The sequence below is a fragment of the Rhinolophus sinicus genome, chromosome X, assembly GCF_036562045.2.
Source record: "Rhinolophus sinicus isolate RSC01 chromosome X, ASM3656204v1, whole genome shotgun sequence".
Taxonomy (NCBI): Eukaryota; Metazoa; Chordata; class Mammalia; order Chiroptera; family Rhinolophidae; genus Rhinolophus; species Rhinolophus sinicus.
Genome location: NC_133768.1, coordinates 73,063,389 through 73,077,321, shown reverse-complemented (window position 1 = coordinate 73,077,321; position 13,933 = coordinate 73,063,389). Strand labels below are relative to the sequence as shown.

The 13,933-nt window shown below is 36.6% G+C and overlaps 1 protein-coding gene across 2 annotated transcripts in view; it reads left to right on the top strand.

Moving 5' to 3' along the window:
- Window positions 1-13,933, top strand: part of MORC4 (MORC family CW-type zinc finger 4) — a 74,108-nt gene that overhangs the window by 42,801 nt on the left and 17,374 nt on the right. For both annotated transcript variants that reach the window (XM_074323477.1, XM_074323475.1), the window contains one exon: window positions 3,299-3,427. In XM_074323477.1, coding sequence (XP_074179578.1) covers window positions 3,299-3,427 — 129 coding nt within the window. The remainder of the gene's footprint in view (window positions 1-3,298; window positions 3,428-13,933) is intronic.

Sequence of the window (13,933 nt, the reverse complement as noted above, 5' to 3'; positions counted from 1 at the left end):
CCCTAGCCATCTGAGTTCTTCCCTCTCCCGCAGCTACGGTAGTTTCTGGATGCAGCGAGCTCAGAGCACTGAGCTTCTGCGTCCTGCGCAGCTCTGTCACCGCATTTCTCCCTTCCCGCCTCCCCCCTGCACGTGCGATTCGCTCACCTTTAAGTAAATTCAGTAGTGGGCCTCTTCGTCTTGCCTGTCTGCTGTGCAGGGAGTTCTTTGTGGAGTTATAGTTGTTCGATTAGTTGTAAATTCCAGGGGTGATTTATAGAGGCTCACGTCCCACCGCCATTTTTATGGCACATTATTAATTCTTTATAAATGTAGATAATGATACACTGAGTGCTTAGGTAACTTGCTCAAGGTTAGACAGGTAGAAAGTGATATGTGTAAGGTTCAAATATAGGCAACTGGGCTCCCAAGTTCTTAACCCTGACACACTACTGGAAGGATGCAATGAGGGGAATATGATATAGCCCCTTTAACTACCTATTTATTTCAAGCACAAGCTAAAAGCCTCTCTTATCTGTCTGGATGGAAGTACCTACCATGGTCTGCATGTAACCTGAGGCAGGGAGTTGCTGTGGCTGGCGTTTGTCCCGAGAAAATAATACTGGAATGCTTCTACAAGAGACTCCTCTGTGCATGTGCATGTAAAACCAAAGCTAATATGACCTTTCTTCTCCCCTCCCACTACTGCTGAAACTACCTTTTGCTGCTCTGGCTGTAAATAAAACACTGGCTATATGGAAATATATAGACACCAGAGGTAAGGCCTGAGCTTAGAGCTTAGAGGTTACAAGGCTGGAGCAGCCTGGAGCTGGGAGATAGGAAGCCATGTATCCAAAAATGTGTGTGAATTCTCTGTTTAAAAACGGAGTTTTAAACAAGAAGAGGGCATTGTATTTGAGTTGTAGAATTATGAGTGTCTTGTATTTTATTTTTATGTATTTCTGTTTTTTCCAGTTTTCCTTTAATGAGCTTATATTAGTTTTATACCTAAAAATCAGCACTGTTTTAAAAGATAAGAAAAAGATTGAACTAAGACATAAAAAGAAACCACCACTCTGTTGAAATGTCAGTATAAGAGCATGATAAATGCAATATACAGAAAATCCGCCCTAATGTCAGAGGGCTAGTGGATGGGGGAAGGGGCGTTGTCACTGTTTGAGGGATATAAATGATAAATGTCTAACTATTACATTGTTTTGTGCACCTGAAACTAAAAAAAAATTGGGGGAAAAAAGAATCAGAAGCTAAAAATTAAAATAAATACTCTGTAAAAGTTAAAAAAAAAATTAAAAAAGTATATAACTCTAGCTCTGGGTAGTCCTGGGCTCTGGCACTTACCACAGCAGAGAACTTGTTTAAGTCACATAAGTTCTCTGCACCTTAAACGGAGATAATATCGCTACCCATCTTATTGATTTATTTTGAGACTAAATAAATGTATATGTTCACAGCATGTAAGGGTCTATAGGGGTTTGCTATCATGATTAATCACTACTTCCTGTATTCCACATCATGTTTCTTTTCTTGGATTTCTTGGACTTTAGTTTTTGCCAATATTTTTGCTACTATAAATAAAATATGTTTGTAAAATTTAGGGGGAAAGAACAATTTTGCTTTTAGAGTAGTTTACTATTTTGGCTGGTAGAAAATTCTAAAATCACAGTAATTTTTTCCTAGAAACTTTCAAGACTTGTTTATTTCATTTTTTTCTAATATTGTGTAATCTGTTGAAAAGTATAATGCAGCTCATTATACTTTTCCTTTATAATGAGCTACCCTTTATATAGGATTGCCCTTTCCTTTATAATTAATTTTCTTTTAAATAAATTTTTGCCACGGAGAATGAATATTTTCAAATAGTTTTCATTGTGAATGTTTATGATTTTAATCAGTTTCGTGAAATGGATTCACAAGTAAATCAGGGAATCTTTCGTTTCCATATTGGCAACCCTTTCACTGCATTAACTGATTTCAAGTTTTTTTCTCCAAAATGTGTCAAAAATCCACAAAAAATAATTACAGTGTTTATATTTTCAAGTAAATACAGTTAAAGTGCTACATTTTATTAAAATAAATGATTACTTTAAACTTAAAAAACAAAAAACAGCAAACCCGCCCTAGGCTAAATTACGTGTTTTTCAAATTGATCCTAGGTATCCCTCTACCCTCTTTCTGTGTCTCTTCTCTTTTCTCTAGCCTTCCCTTCCTACCCCTTTCATACCTTAGATGCTGACTATAGCTGTTATATATGGACCAGCTCCTATCACAGAGAAACAAATTCACTCTAACGTGTAGGTGACTGGATTATGCTTCCTCGGCATGGCGGGGGTGGTGTGGTGGGAGTGGGTATGTGTTTTAAGAGTAGAACTCTGGAAGAATTTATCTTAATAATTTATCCCAATTGTTGGACTGTAGCCACCATTTCTAGTTATGAAATTTCATCAAATATATGTTACATTTTAAGATTAACTTTGGGAATATCAACCTAGTAAAATTTTGATTGAAGTATAAACAAATACCTTTTTTGAAAGGAAAAAAAAATAGGAGTAGGGAGTCTGCAGGGAAATGGGGGAGATATTTTGATGATTCTTCAGTGACTCCCACAAATGCATTTTATTTACTTTTATTTAAAAAAATTTCGGACAGGGGGAATATTGGGGAACAGTGTGTTTCTCCAGGTCACATCAGCTCCAAGTCGTTGTCCTTCAACCTAGGTGTGAAGGGCGCAGCTCAGTTCCAAGTCCAGTCGCCGTTTTCAATCTTAGTTGCAGGGGGCACAGCCCACCATCCATGTGGGATTGAACCAGCAACCTTGTTGTTAGTAGCTTGTGCACTAACCAACTGAGCCATCTGGCCGCTCCCCACAAATGCATTTTAAACTTGTTGTGGGAATGGATAGAACTAGGTAAAAGGATTCTATTGGGTTTTATTTCTTCATAATATTGTGATGTACATAAAATTAAAAAAAAAAATGTTCCTAGTTAATTTCAGAGTTAAAATTATTCTCTTGCTTGCTTAGAACAGGCGATTCCAGGATACGTATTACTGATCTCCATAAATAATGATAGCTCACTATGTTAATAACATTTAGTACTATTTTTCATATCCATATCTGGTATAGTCCTGTCATTTTTTCTGTGAAGTTCAAGATATGTACATTTTAGACAGCTAGACTATAACAGTAATAATGCATTTCATATATAAGATTATGTTCTTTCACTTTTAGGGTATGCCTTTCTAATGTGAGACGGAACACAGAGCTACACAGTCATACTTCTGTTTTCCTTCCTTCCTTCAGAAAGATTCCTGACCAGACATGGGTACAGTGTGATGAATGTCTCAAATGGAGGAAGCTTCCTGGCAAGGTTGATCCGTCTACATTACCTGCAAGATGGTTTTGTTACTATAATTCCCATCCAAAGTACAGGTAAGGTTGGGACTCAATATTATGCCAGAGATAGCTCCAGATTTGTCTTTATATTCTAAAACACTTCACATCTCAAGTCTACACTCTTCAGCGTGGCATTCAAGGTCCTGTGCCGCTTGGTCCCAGCCTTATTTCTCACTGTACCTGAACTCACACCCTGTGCTTAGCCAGTCCTGTGGCTTCACTGTTTCCCACACATGCCCCACTAACTCCCTCCTCCATGACTTGACAGTCATTCCACTTGGCTTTCAGTGACTTTATGCATTCCATCTGCCTATCCAAATCACATCCATCTGCGATGCTTAAGTGTATTGTGTCATACTTCTCCCGTTGACAATAGTGATTTTACTCTGGCTTCCTGAGGTACTTAATTATTGACATTTGCTCACATACCGTTATGGATTTTTGGATGTTTTTCACATGTATTCATTTTGTCTCTTCACAAGATTATAAGCTGTTTGAGAACAAGGGCTTTACATTTAGGGTTGAGTTCATGTTTCCTATGCCTGAATCTGTTGCAGTGCATTCAATGCTGTTTTCATGTTTGTCTTCCTAACGCACCATACGTTCCTTGTAGCAGCTAATATCTATATTGTGCCTGGCATATCTGTGGGCATTTGTTTCCATTTAACAAATATTTCTTTTATTTGGCTCAGTAGACACATAGGTCTACAATAATAATTCAGTTAGCTTCATTTCAGCTGTGATGTAATTTTTTCCCCTCGGGATAAATGCTGATAGAAAACAAGGTCCTAAAACAGTGTGCTTTTTAGAAAAAAAAATGTTTAAAATGGAGGAAATTAATTAAATGAAATCCAGGTTTGTAATGAGTAAGCACTCCCCCAGTCTCCAACTGTGCCTAAGTCCCTCTCCACAGGAGAGTAACTGGGACTATTTGATTGGAATATGGGAATGAGTGCTTAGAAGTCTCACTTTTGAATCCTGTACCTCCTGTCAGGTTTTTTTTTTAACTAAAGTTTATTGGGGTCACAATTGTTAGTAAAGTTACATAGATTTCAGGTGTACAATTCTATAATACATCATCTATATATGTCGCACTGTGTGTTCACCACCCAGGGTCAGTTTTCTTGCCATCACCATATATTTCATCCCCTTTACCCTCATCTACCACCCCCTCACCCCTTACCCTCTGGTAACCACTAAACTATTGTCTGTGTCTATGTGTTTTTGTTTCTCATTTGTTTGTCTTGTTCTTTTGTTGTTTTCAGTTTTATATACCACGTATAAGTGAAATCATATGGTTCTGTACTTTTCCAGTCTGACTTATTTTGCTCAGCATTATAATCTCAAGATCCATCCATGTTGTTGCAAATAGTACTATATCATCTATTCTTATGGCCAAATAGTATTCCATTGTGTATATATACCACAACTTCTTTATCCATTCATCTATCGAAGGACAGTTTGGTTGTTTCCATGTCTTGGCCACCATAAATAAAGCTGCAGTGAACATTGGAGCACACGTGTCTTTATGGATAAATGTTTTCAGATTTTTGGGGTAGGTACCCAGGGGAGGGATTGCTGGGTCATATGGTAATTCTATTTGTAATTTTTTGTGTGTGTCTTCCATTGGTCTGTGTGTCTGTTTCTCTGCCAATACCATACTGTTTTGATTACTGTTGCCCTGTAGTACAAGCTGAAGTCAGGGAGTGTGATACCTCCTCCATTTTTTCCCCCCTTAGGATTGCTTTGTCTATTTGGGTTTTTTTGTGGTTCCATATAAATCTGATGATTGTTTTTGTTCTATTTTTAAAAAATGCCTTTGGGATTTTGATGGGGATTGCATTAAATCTGTATATCGCTTTTGGTAATATGGCCATTTTAACTATGTTGATTCTTCCAATCACTGAACACAGAATAGCTTACCATTTCTTTCTGTGTTCTTCAATTTCTTTTCAAAAGTCTCATAGTTTTCAGTATATAGGTCTTTCACATTCTTTGTTAAGTTTATTCCTAGGTATTTTATTCTTTTTGTTGCAATTTCAAAAGGAATTGTTTTTTAAATTTCTTTTTTTCTGAGATTTCATTGTTACTGTATAGGAATGCAATGGACTTTTGTACATTGATTTTGTAGCCAGCAACTTTACTGTAGTTGTTGATTGTTTCTAATAGCTTTTTGGTGGAGTCTTTAGGGTTTTCTATATACATAGCATCATGTCATCTGCAGAAAGTGACAGTATAACTTCTTCATTCCCAATTTGGATGCCTTTCATTTCTTTCTCTTGCCTGATTGCTCTGGCTAGGACTTCCAACACTATTTTGAAAAGCAGAGATGATAGGGGACAGCCCTGTCGTGTTCCTGAACATAGAGCAAAGGGCTTCAGTATTTTCATCGTTAATTATGAGATTAGCTGAGGGTTTATCATATGTGGCCTTTATTATGTTAAGGTATTTTCCTTCTAAACCCAATTTATTAAGTGTTTTAATCATAAATGGATGTTGTATCTTGTCAAATGCTTTTTCTGCATCAATTGATATAATCATATGATTTTTTGTCCTTTATTTTGTTTATGTGATGTATCACATTGATGGATTTGCGGATGTTGAACCATCCTTGTGCCCCTGGGATGAACCCCACTTGGTCGTGATGCATAATCTTTTTAATGCATTGTTGTATTCGATTTGCTAGAATTTTATTTAGGATTTTTGCATCTATATTCATCAGATATATTGGACCGTAATTTTCTTTTTTTCTGTTATCCTTACCAGGTTTTGGTATCAGGGTAATAATGTTGGCCTCATAAAACGAGTTAGGGAGTATTGTCTCTCTTTAATTCTTTGGAAGAGTTTCAGGAGGATAGGTATTAGATCCTCTTTGAAGGTTTGGTAGAGTTCCCTAGTGAAGCCATCTTTTGCTTTTCGGAAGGTTTTGGATGACTGATTCAATTTCCTTACTGGTGATTGGTCTAGTAGATTTTCCAGTTCTTCGTGATTCACCTTGGAAGGCTCTGTGTTTCTAAGAACTTGTCCATTTCTTCTATGTTACAGAATTTGGTGGCATATAGTCCTTCATAGTATTCTTGGATGATCCTTTGTATTTCTGTGGCATCCGTGATAACTCTCCCCCTTTCATTTCTAATTTTGTTTGTTTGTGTCTTTTCTCTTTTTATCTTAGTGAGTCTAGCTCCGGGTTTCTCAATTTTATTAATCTTTTCAAAGAACCACCTCTTTGTGGCATAAGTATTTCTATTGTCTTTTTGTTCTCTATTTCATTTAGTTCTGCTCTGATTTTTGTTATTTCCTTTCTTCTGCTGACATTGGGTTTCACTTGTTCTTCTTTTTCTAGTTCTTTAAGGTGTAACATGAGGTTACTTAACTGGGATTTTTGTTGTTTCTTCAGATAGGCCTGTAATGATATAAATTTCCCTCTTAAACTGCTTTCACTGCATCTGAAAAATTTTGGTAGGATGTATTTTCATTCTCATTGGTTTCTATATATCTTTTGATCTCTCCTCTTATTTCTTCTTTGACCTAGTCGTTCTTTAAAAGTATGTTGTTTAATCTCCATGTGTTTGTGTTTTTTCCTGCTTTCTCTTAGCAGTTGCTATCCAGTTTCAAAGCCTTGTAATCAGAGAATATACTTCGGATGATTTCACTCTTCTTAAATTTGCTAAGGCTAGTTTTGTGTCGCAATATATGGTCTATCCTTGAGAATGTTCCATGTAGACTAGAAAAGAATGTATAGTCTGATGTTTTAGGATGAAGTGCTCCATAAATGTCAGTTATGTCCATTTCATCTAATGTGTCATTTAGGGCTACTATTTCGTTATTTATTTTCTGTTTGGATGATCTTTCCATAGCTGTCAATGATGTATTTAGGTCCCCTAGTATAATTGTGTTTTGGTCGATTTCTCCCTTTTTTTCTGTTAGTAGTTGCTTGGTGTATTTCGGTCCTCCCTGATTGGGGGCATAAATATTGATGACTGTTGTGTCTTCTTGTGGTCCAGTCCCCTTTATCATTATGAAATGTCCATCTTTGTCTCTTGTTACCTTTTTTTTATCCTGAAGTCTGATTCATCTGGACTACACCTGCTTTTCTCCTTATCCATTTGCTTGGAGTATCAATTTCCACCCTTTCACTTTGAGTATATGCTTGTCCTTGTAGCTGAGGTGTGTCTCTTGGAGGCAGCATTTGGTTTGGTTTAGTTTTTTGATCCAGTCTACTACTCTGTGCCTTTTTATTGGTGAGTTCAGTCCATTTACATTTAGGATGATTAATGATACTGAGGATTTCCTATCATTCTATCTTTACTGTTCTGGTAAGATTGTGTATCCATTGTTTCTTTGCCTTTTTGTTGCTATTATTTCAGTGTGGTGGTATTCTATGATATTTCCCTCCGTTTCTTCTTTTATTATGTTATGTATTTCAGTTCTGGATTTTTTTTTTTTTTTAGTGGTTACCATCAAGTTTATGTAAAAGAACGTTTCATATTTAGAGTATTGCAATTTCTTCAGCATGCTTACTTTCTCCATTCCCTTATACCTGTTCAGACTTTTACTCTTTCCCCCTTTTACGTTTTGGTTGTCACAAATTATCTCTGTTTATGCTACGAGTTGATTTCTGCGGTGCAGTAGCAAGTTGGCTTTTTCTTTTTTTTTGTTTAAGGTTATTTTTTTCCTTCTTTACACTGTCTGTTATGTTTAAGTGTATAATGTCTTATTTAGTGTAGAGATTGCCATTGTCTGCTTCAGTCTGTCTGTCTGTAATACTACTCATGGTTTTGTATTCTTCAGTTTTTTGTTTCAGGTCGAATAGCCTCCTTCATTATTTCTGGTAGTGCAGGTCATGTGTTAGAAAATTCCCTCAGCTTCTGTTTGTCTGGAAAGGTCTTTATTCATCCTTCATATCTAAAGGATATCTTTGCTGGATATATTATTCTTGGCCTATAATTTCTGTCTTTCAATAGCTTGAGTATTTGAGTCCACTCCCTCCTGGCTTGTACAGTTTCTGCTGAAAAATCTGATGATAACCTGGTGGTTATCTTCTTTTTCCTGGCTGCCTTGAGGACTCTTTCTTTGTCGTTAATTTTTTACACCTTCAATTCAATGTGTCTTGGAGAAGGCCTGTTGGGATTGAGGTAATTAGGTGTTGTATTTGCTTCTTGGATTCGAGGATCCAGTTCTGTCCACAAGTTTGGGAAGTTCTCATCGTCTGTTTGAATACACTCTCTGTTCCCTTCTCCCTTTCTTCTCCTTCTGGTATGCCCATTATTCTTTTTTTTCTTTTTTTTAATTAAATTTATTGCGGTGACAATTGTCAGTAAAATTACATAGATTTCAGGTGCACAATTCTGCATCACATCATCTATAAATCCCATTGTGTGTTCTTCACCCAGATTCAGTTCTCCTTCCATCACCATATATTCAATCCCCACCACCCTCATCTCCCACCCCCCACCCCCCGCCCCCCTTACCCTCTGGCAACCACTAAACTATTGTCTGTGTCTATGAGTTTCTGTTTCTCATTTGTTTGTCCTGTTCCCTTGCTGCCTTTGGTTTATATACCACATATCAGTGAAATCACACGGTTCTCTGCTTTTTCTGTCTGACTTGTTTCGCTCAGCATTACTCTCTCAAGATCCATCCATGTTGTCACAAATGTTCCTATATCATCTTTTCTTACCGCCGAATAGTATTCCATTGTGTATATATACCACAACTTCTTTATCCATTCATCTATCGAAGGACATTTTGGTTGTTTCCATGTCTTGGCCACCGTAAACAAAGCTGCAATGAACATTGGAGCACACATGTCTTTATCTCTAAATGTTTTCAGATTTTTGGGTAGATACCCAGGAGAGGGATTGCTGGGTCATATGGCAATTCTATTCGTAATTCTTTGAGGAACCTCCACACTGCCTTCCATAACGGCTGCACCAGTCTGCATTCCCAACAGTGTATGAGGGTTCCTTTTTCTCCACAGCCTCTCCAACATTTGTTACTATTTGTCTTGTTGATGATAGCCATTCTGACTGGGGTGAGGTGATATCTCATTGTGATTTTGATTTGCAATTCTCTGATGATTAGTGATGTTGAGCATTTTTTCATATGTCTATTTGCCATTTGTATGTCCTCTTTGGAGAAATGTCTCTTCAAGTCCTCTGCCCATTTTTCAATTGGGTTGTTTGTTTTTTTGTTGTTGGGTTGCATGAGTTCCTTGTATATTCTGGAAACTAGCCCCTTATCGGAGGCACTGTTTGCAAAAATCTTCTCCCATTCAGTTGGTGGCCTCTTTATTTTGTCAATGGTTTCTTTTGCTGTGCAGAAGCTTTTAAGTTTCATATAGTCCCATTCGTTTATTTTAGCTTTTACTTCCATTGCCTTTGGAGTCAAGTTCATAAAATGCTCTTTGAACCCAAGGTCCATAAGTTTAGTACCTATGTTTTCTTCTATGCAGTTTATTGTGTCAGGTCTTATGCTTAAGTCTTTGATCCATTTTGAATTAACTTTGGTACATGGTGACAAATAGCAGTCCAGTTTCATTCTTTTGCACGTGGCTATCCAATTCTCCCAGCACCATTTATTGAAGAGGCTGTCTTTGCTCCATTGTATGTTTTAGCTTCTTTGTCAAAATTATCTGTCCATATTTATGTGGTTTTATTTCTGGGTTCTCAATTCTATTCCATTGGTCTATGTGTCTGTTTTTCTGCCAATACCATGCTGTTTTGATTATTGTAGCCCTGTAGTACAAGCCAAAGTCAGGAAGTGTGATACCTCCATTATTGTTCTTTTTCTTAAGATTGCTTTGGCTATTCGGGGTCTTTTGTGGTTCCAAACAAATCTGATGATTTTTGTTCTATTTCTTTAAAATATGCCATTGGGATTTTGATGGGGATTGCATTGAATCTGTATATTGCTTTGGGTAATATGGCCATTTTAACTATGTTGATTCTTCCAATCCATGAGCACGGAATGTCTTTCCATTTCTTTGTGTCTTCTTCAATTTCTTTCAAAAATGTCTTATAGTTTTCAGCATATAGGTCTTTCACATCCTTGGTTAAGTTTATTCCTAGGTATTTTATTCTTTTTGCTGCAATTGCAAAAGGAATTGTTTTTTGTATTTCTTTTTCTGAGATTTCATTGTTAGTATATAGGAAGGCAATGGACTTTTGTGCGTTGATTTTGTAGCCGGCATCTTTACTGTATTCGTTGATTGTTTCTAATAGCTTTTTGGTGGAGTCTTTAGGGTTTTCTATATATAGCATCATGTCATCTGCAAAGAGTGATAATTTAACTTCTTCATTCCCAATTTGGATGCCTTTTATTTCTTTCTCTTGCCTGATTGCTCTGGCAAGGACTTCCAACACTATGTTGAAAAGCAGAGGTGATAGGGGACATCCCTGTCGTGTTCCTGAACGTAGAGCAAAGGGCTTCAATATTTCTCCATTAATTATGAGATTAGCAGAGGGCTTGTCATATATGGCCTTTATTATGTTAAGGTATTTTCCTTCTATACCTATTTTATTAAGTGTTTTAATCATAAATGGATGTTGCATCTTGTCAAATGCTTTTTCTGCATCAATTGATATAATCATATGATTTTTGTCCTTTATTTTGTTTATGTGACGTATCACATTGATGGATTTTTGTATGTTGAACCATCCTTGTGGCCCGGGGATGAACCCCACTTGGTCGTGATGAATAATCTTTTTAATGCATTGTTGTATTCGATTTGCTAGAATTTTATTTAGGATTTTTGCATCGGTATTCATCAGAGATATTGGTCTGTAGTTTTCTTTTTTGTGCTGTCCTTACCAGGTTTTGGTATCAGGGTAATGTTGGCCTCATAAAATGAGTTAGGGAGTACTGTCTCTTCTTCAATTTTTGGAAGAGTTTGTGCAGAATTGGTATTAGATCCTCTTTGAAGGTTTGGTAGAATTCACTAGTGAAGCCATCTGGTCCCGGACTTTTGCTTTTGGGAAGGTTTTGGATGACTGATTCAATTTTACTGGTGATCGGTCTGTTTAGATTTTCCAGTTCTTCATGGTTCAGCCTTGAAGGCTATATGTTTCTAAGAACTTGTCCATTTCTTCTAGGTTGTTGAATTTGGTGGCATATAGTCCTTCATAGTATTCTTGGATGATCCTTTGTATTTCTGTGGTGTCCGTGATAACTTCCCTTTTACGTTTCTGATTTTGTTAATCAGTGTCTTCTCTCTTTTATCTTAGTAAGTCTAGCCAAGGGTTTGTCAATTTTGTTAATCTTTTCAAAGAACCAGCTCTTTGTCACATTAATTTTTTCTATTGTCTTTTGTTCTCTATTTCATTTAGTTCTGCTCTAATTTTTATTATTTCCTTTCTTCTGCTGACCTTGGGTTTTACTTGTTCTTGTTTTTCTAGTTCTTTAAGGTGTAACATGAGGTTATTTATTTGAGAGTTTTCTTGTTTCTTGAGACAGGCCTGTAATGAGATAAATTTCCCTCTTAAAACTGCTTTCGCTGCATCCCAAAAATTTTGGTAGGATGTATTTTCATTGTCATTTGTTTCTATGTATCTTTTGATCTCTCCTCTAATTTCTTCTTTGACCCAGTCCTTCTTTAAAAGTATGTTGTTTAATCTCCATGTATTTGTGTTTTTCCGCTTTCTTTTTACAGTTGATATCCAATTTCAAAGCCTTGTGATCAGAGAATATGCATGGTATGATTTCAATCTTCTTAAATTTGTTGAGACTGATTTTATGTCCCAATATATGGTCTATCCTTGAGAATGTTCCATGTACACTAGAAAAGAATGTATAGTCTGATGTTTTAGGATGAAGTGCTCTATAAATGTCAATTATGTCCATTTCATCTAATGTGTCATTTAGGGCTACTATTTCGTTATTTATTTTCTGTTTGGATGATCTATCCATAGCTGTCAATGATGTATTTAAGTCCCCTAGTATAATTGTGTTTTGGTCAATTTCTCCCTTTAGTTCTGTTAGTAGTTGCTTGGTGTATTTCGTGCTCCCTGATTGGGGCATAAATATTGATGACTGTTATGTCTTCTTGTTGTACAGTCCCTTCACCATTATGAAATGTCCATCTTTGTCTCTTGTTATCTTTTTCACCTTGAAGTCTGTTTCATCTGATATCATTATGGCTACACCTGATTTTCTCTGGGTACCATTTGCTTGGAGTGTCAATTTCCACCCTTTCACTTTGAGTCTATGCTTGTCCTTGTAGCTGAGATGTGTCTCTTGGAGACAGCATATGGTTGGGTTTAGTTTTTGATCCAATCTGCTACTCTGTGCCTTTTTATTGGTGAGTTCAGTCCATTTACATTTAGGGTGATTATTGATATGTGAGGATTTCCTGTCATTCTATCTTTAGTTTTCTGGTAAGGCTGTGTCTCCATTGTTTCTTTGCCTTTTGTTGTTGTCTATTATTTCTGTGTGGTGGTATTCTATGATGTTTCCTCTGTTTCTTCTTTTATTTCAGTATATATTTCAGTTCTGGATTTTTTTGAGTGGTTACCCTTAAGTTTATGTAAAAGAAAGTTTGATATTTAGAGTATTCCATTTTCTTCAGCACGCTTACTTTCTCCATTCCCATATTCCGTTCAGGCCTTTACTCTCCCCTTTTTGAGTTTTGGTTGCCACAAATTGTCCCTGTTGATGGTGGTCGAATAGCCTCCTTTAGTATTTCTTGTAGTGCAGGTCGTGTATTAGAAAATTCCCTCAGCTTCTGTATGTCTGGAAAGGTCTTTATTCCTCCTTCATATCTAAAGGATATCTTTGCTGGATATATTATTCTTGGCTCATGATTTCTCTCTTTCAATAGTTTGAATATTTGGTTCCACTCCTCCTGGCTTGTAGAGTTTCTGCTGAAAAATCTGATGATAATCTAATGGGCTTTCCTTTGTAAGTTACCGTCTTCTTTTCCCTGGCTGCCTTGAGGATTCTTTCTTTGTCGTTGATTTTAGACAGCTTCAATACAATGTGCCTTGGAGAAGGCCTGTTGGGATTGAGGTAACTAGGTGTTCTATTTGCTTCTTGGATTCGAGGGTCCAGTTCTGTCCACAAATTTGGGAAGTTCTCATCGACAATTTGTTTGAATATATTCTCTGTTCCCTTCTCTTTCTTCTCCTTCTGGTATGCCCATTATTCTTATATTGCTCTTTCTGATGGAGTCAGAAAGTTCTTGTAGAGTTCTTTCATTTCTTTTAAGTCTCAAGTCTCTTTCTTCTTCTCTCTGTGTCATTTCCAGGTTTCTATCTTCGATGTCACTGATTCTTTCCTCCATCTGGTCAACTCTACTACCTAAGCTGGTTATTTCATTCTTAATTTCTTCTATTGAGTTCTTAATCTCCAGAAATTCTATTTGGTTCTTTTTAAAAATTTCAATCTCTTTCGTAAAATGCTCATGCTGTTCTTTGATTGAGTTTCTGAGTTCATTTAACTGCCTATCTGTGTTTTCTTGTATCTCGTTGAGTTTTTTCAGAACTGCAATCTTGAATTCTCTGTCATTTAAGTCACATATTTCTGTATCTTTAAGTGCCTTCTCTG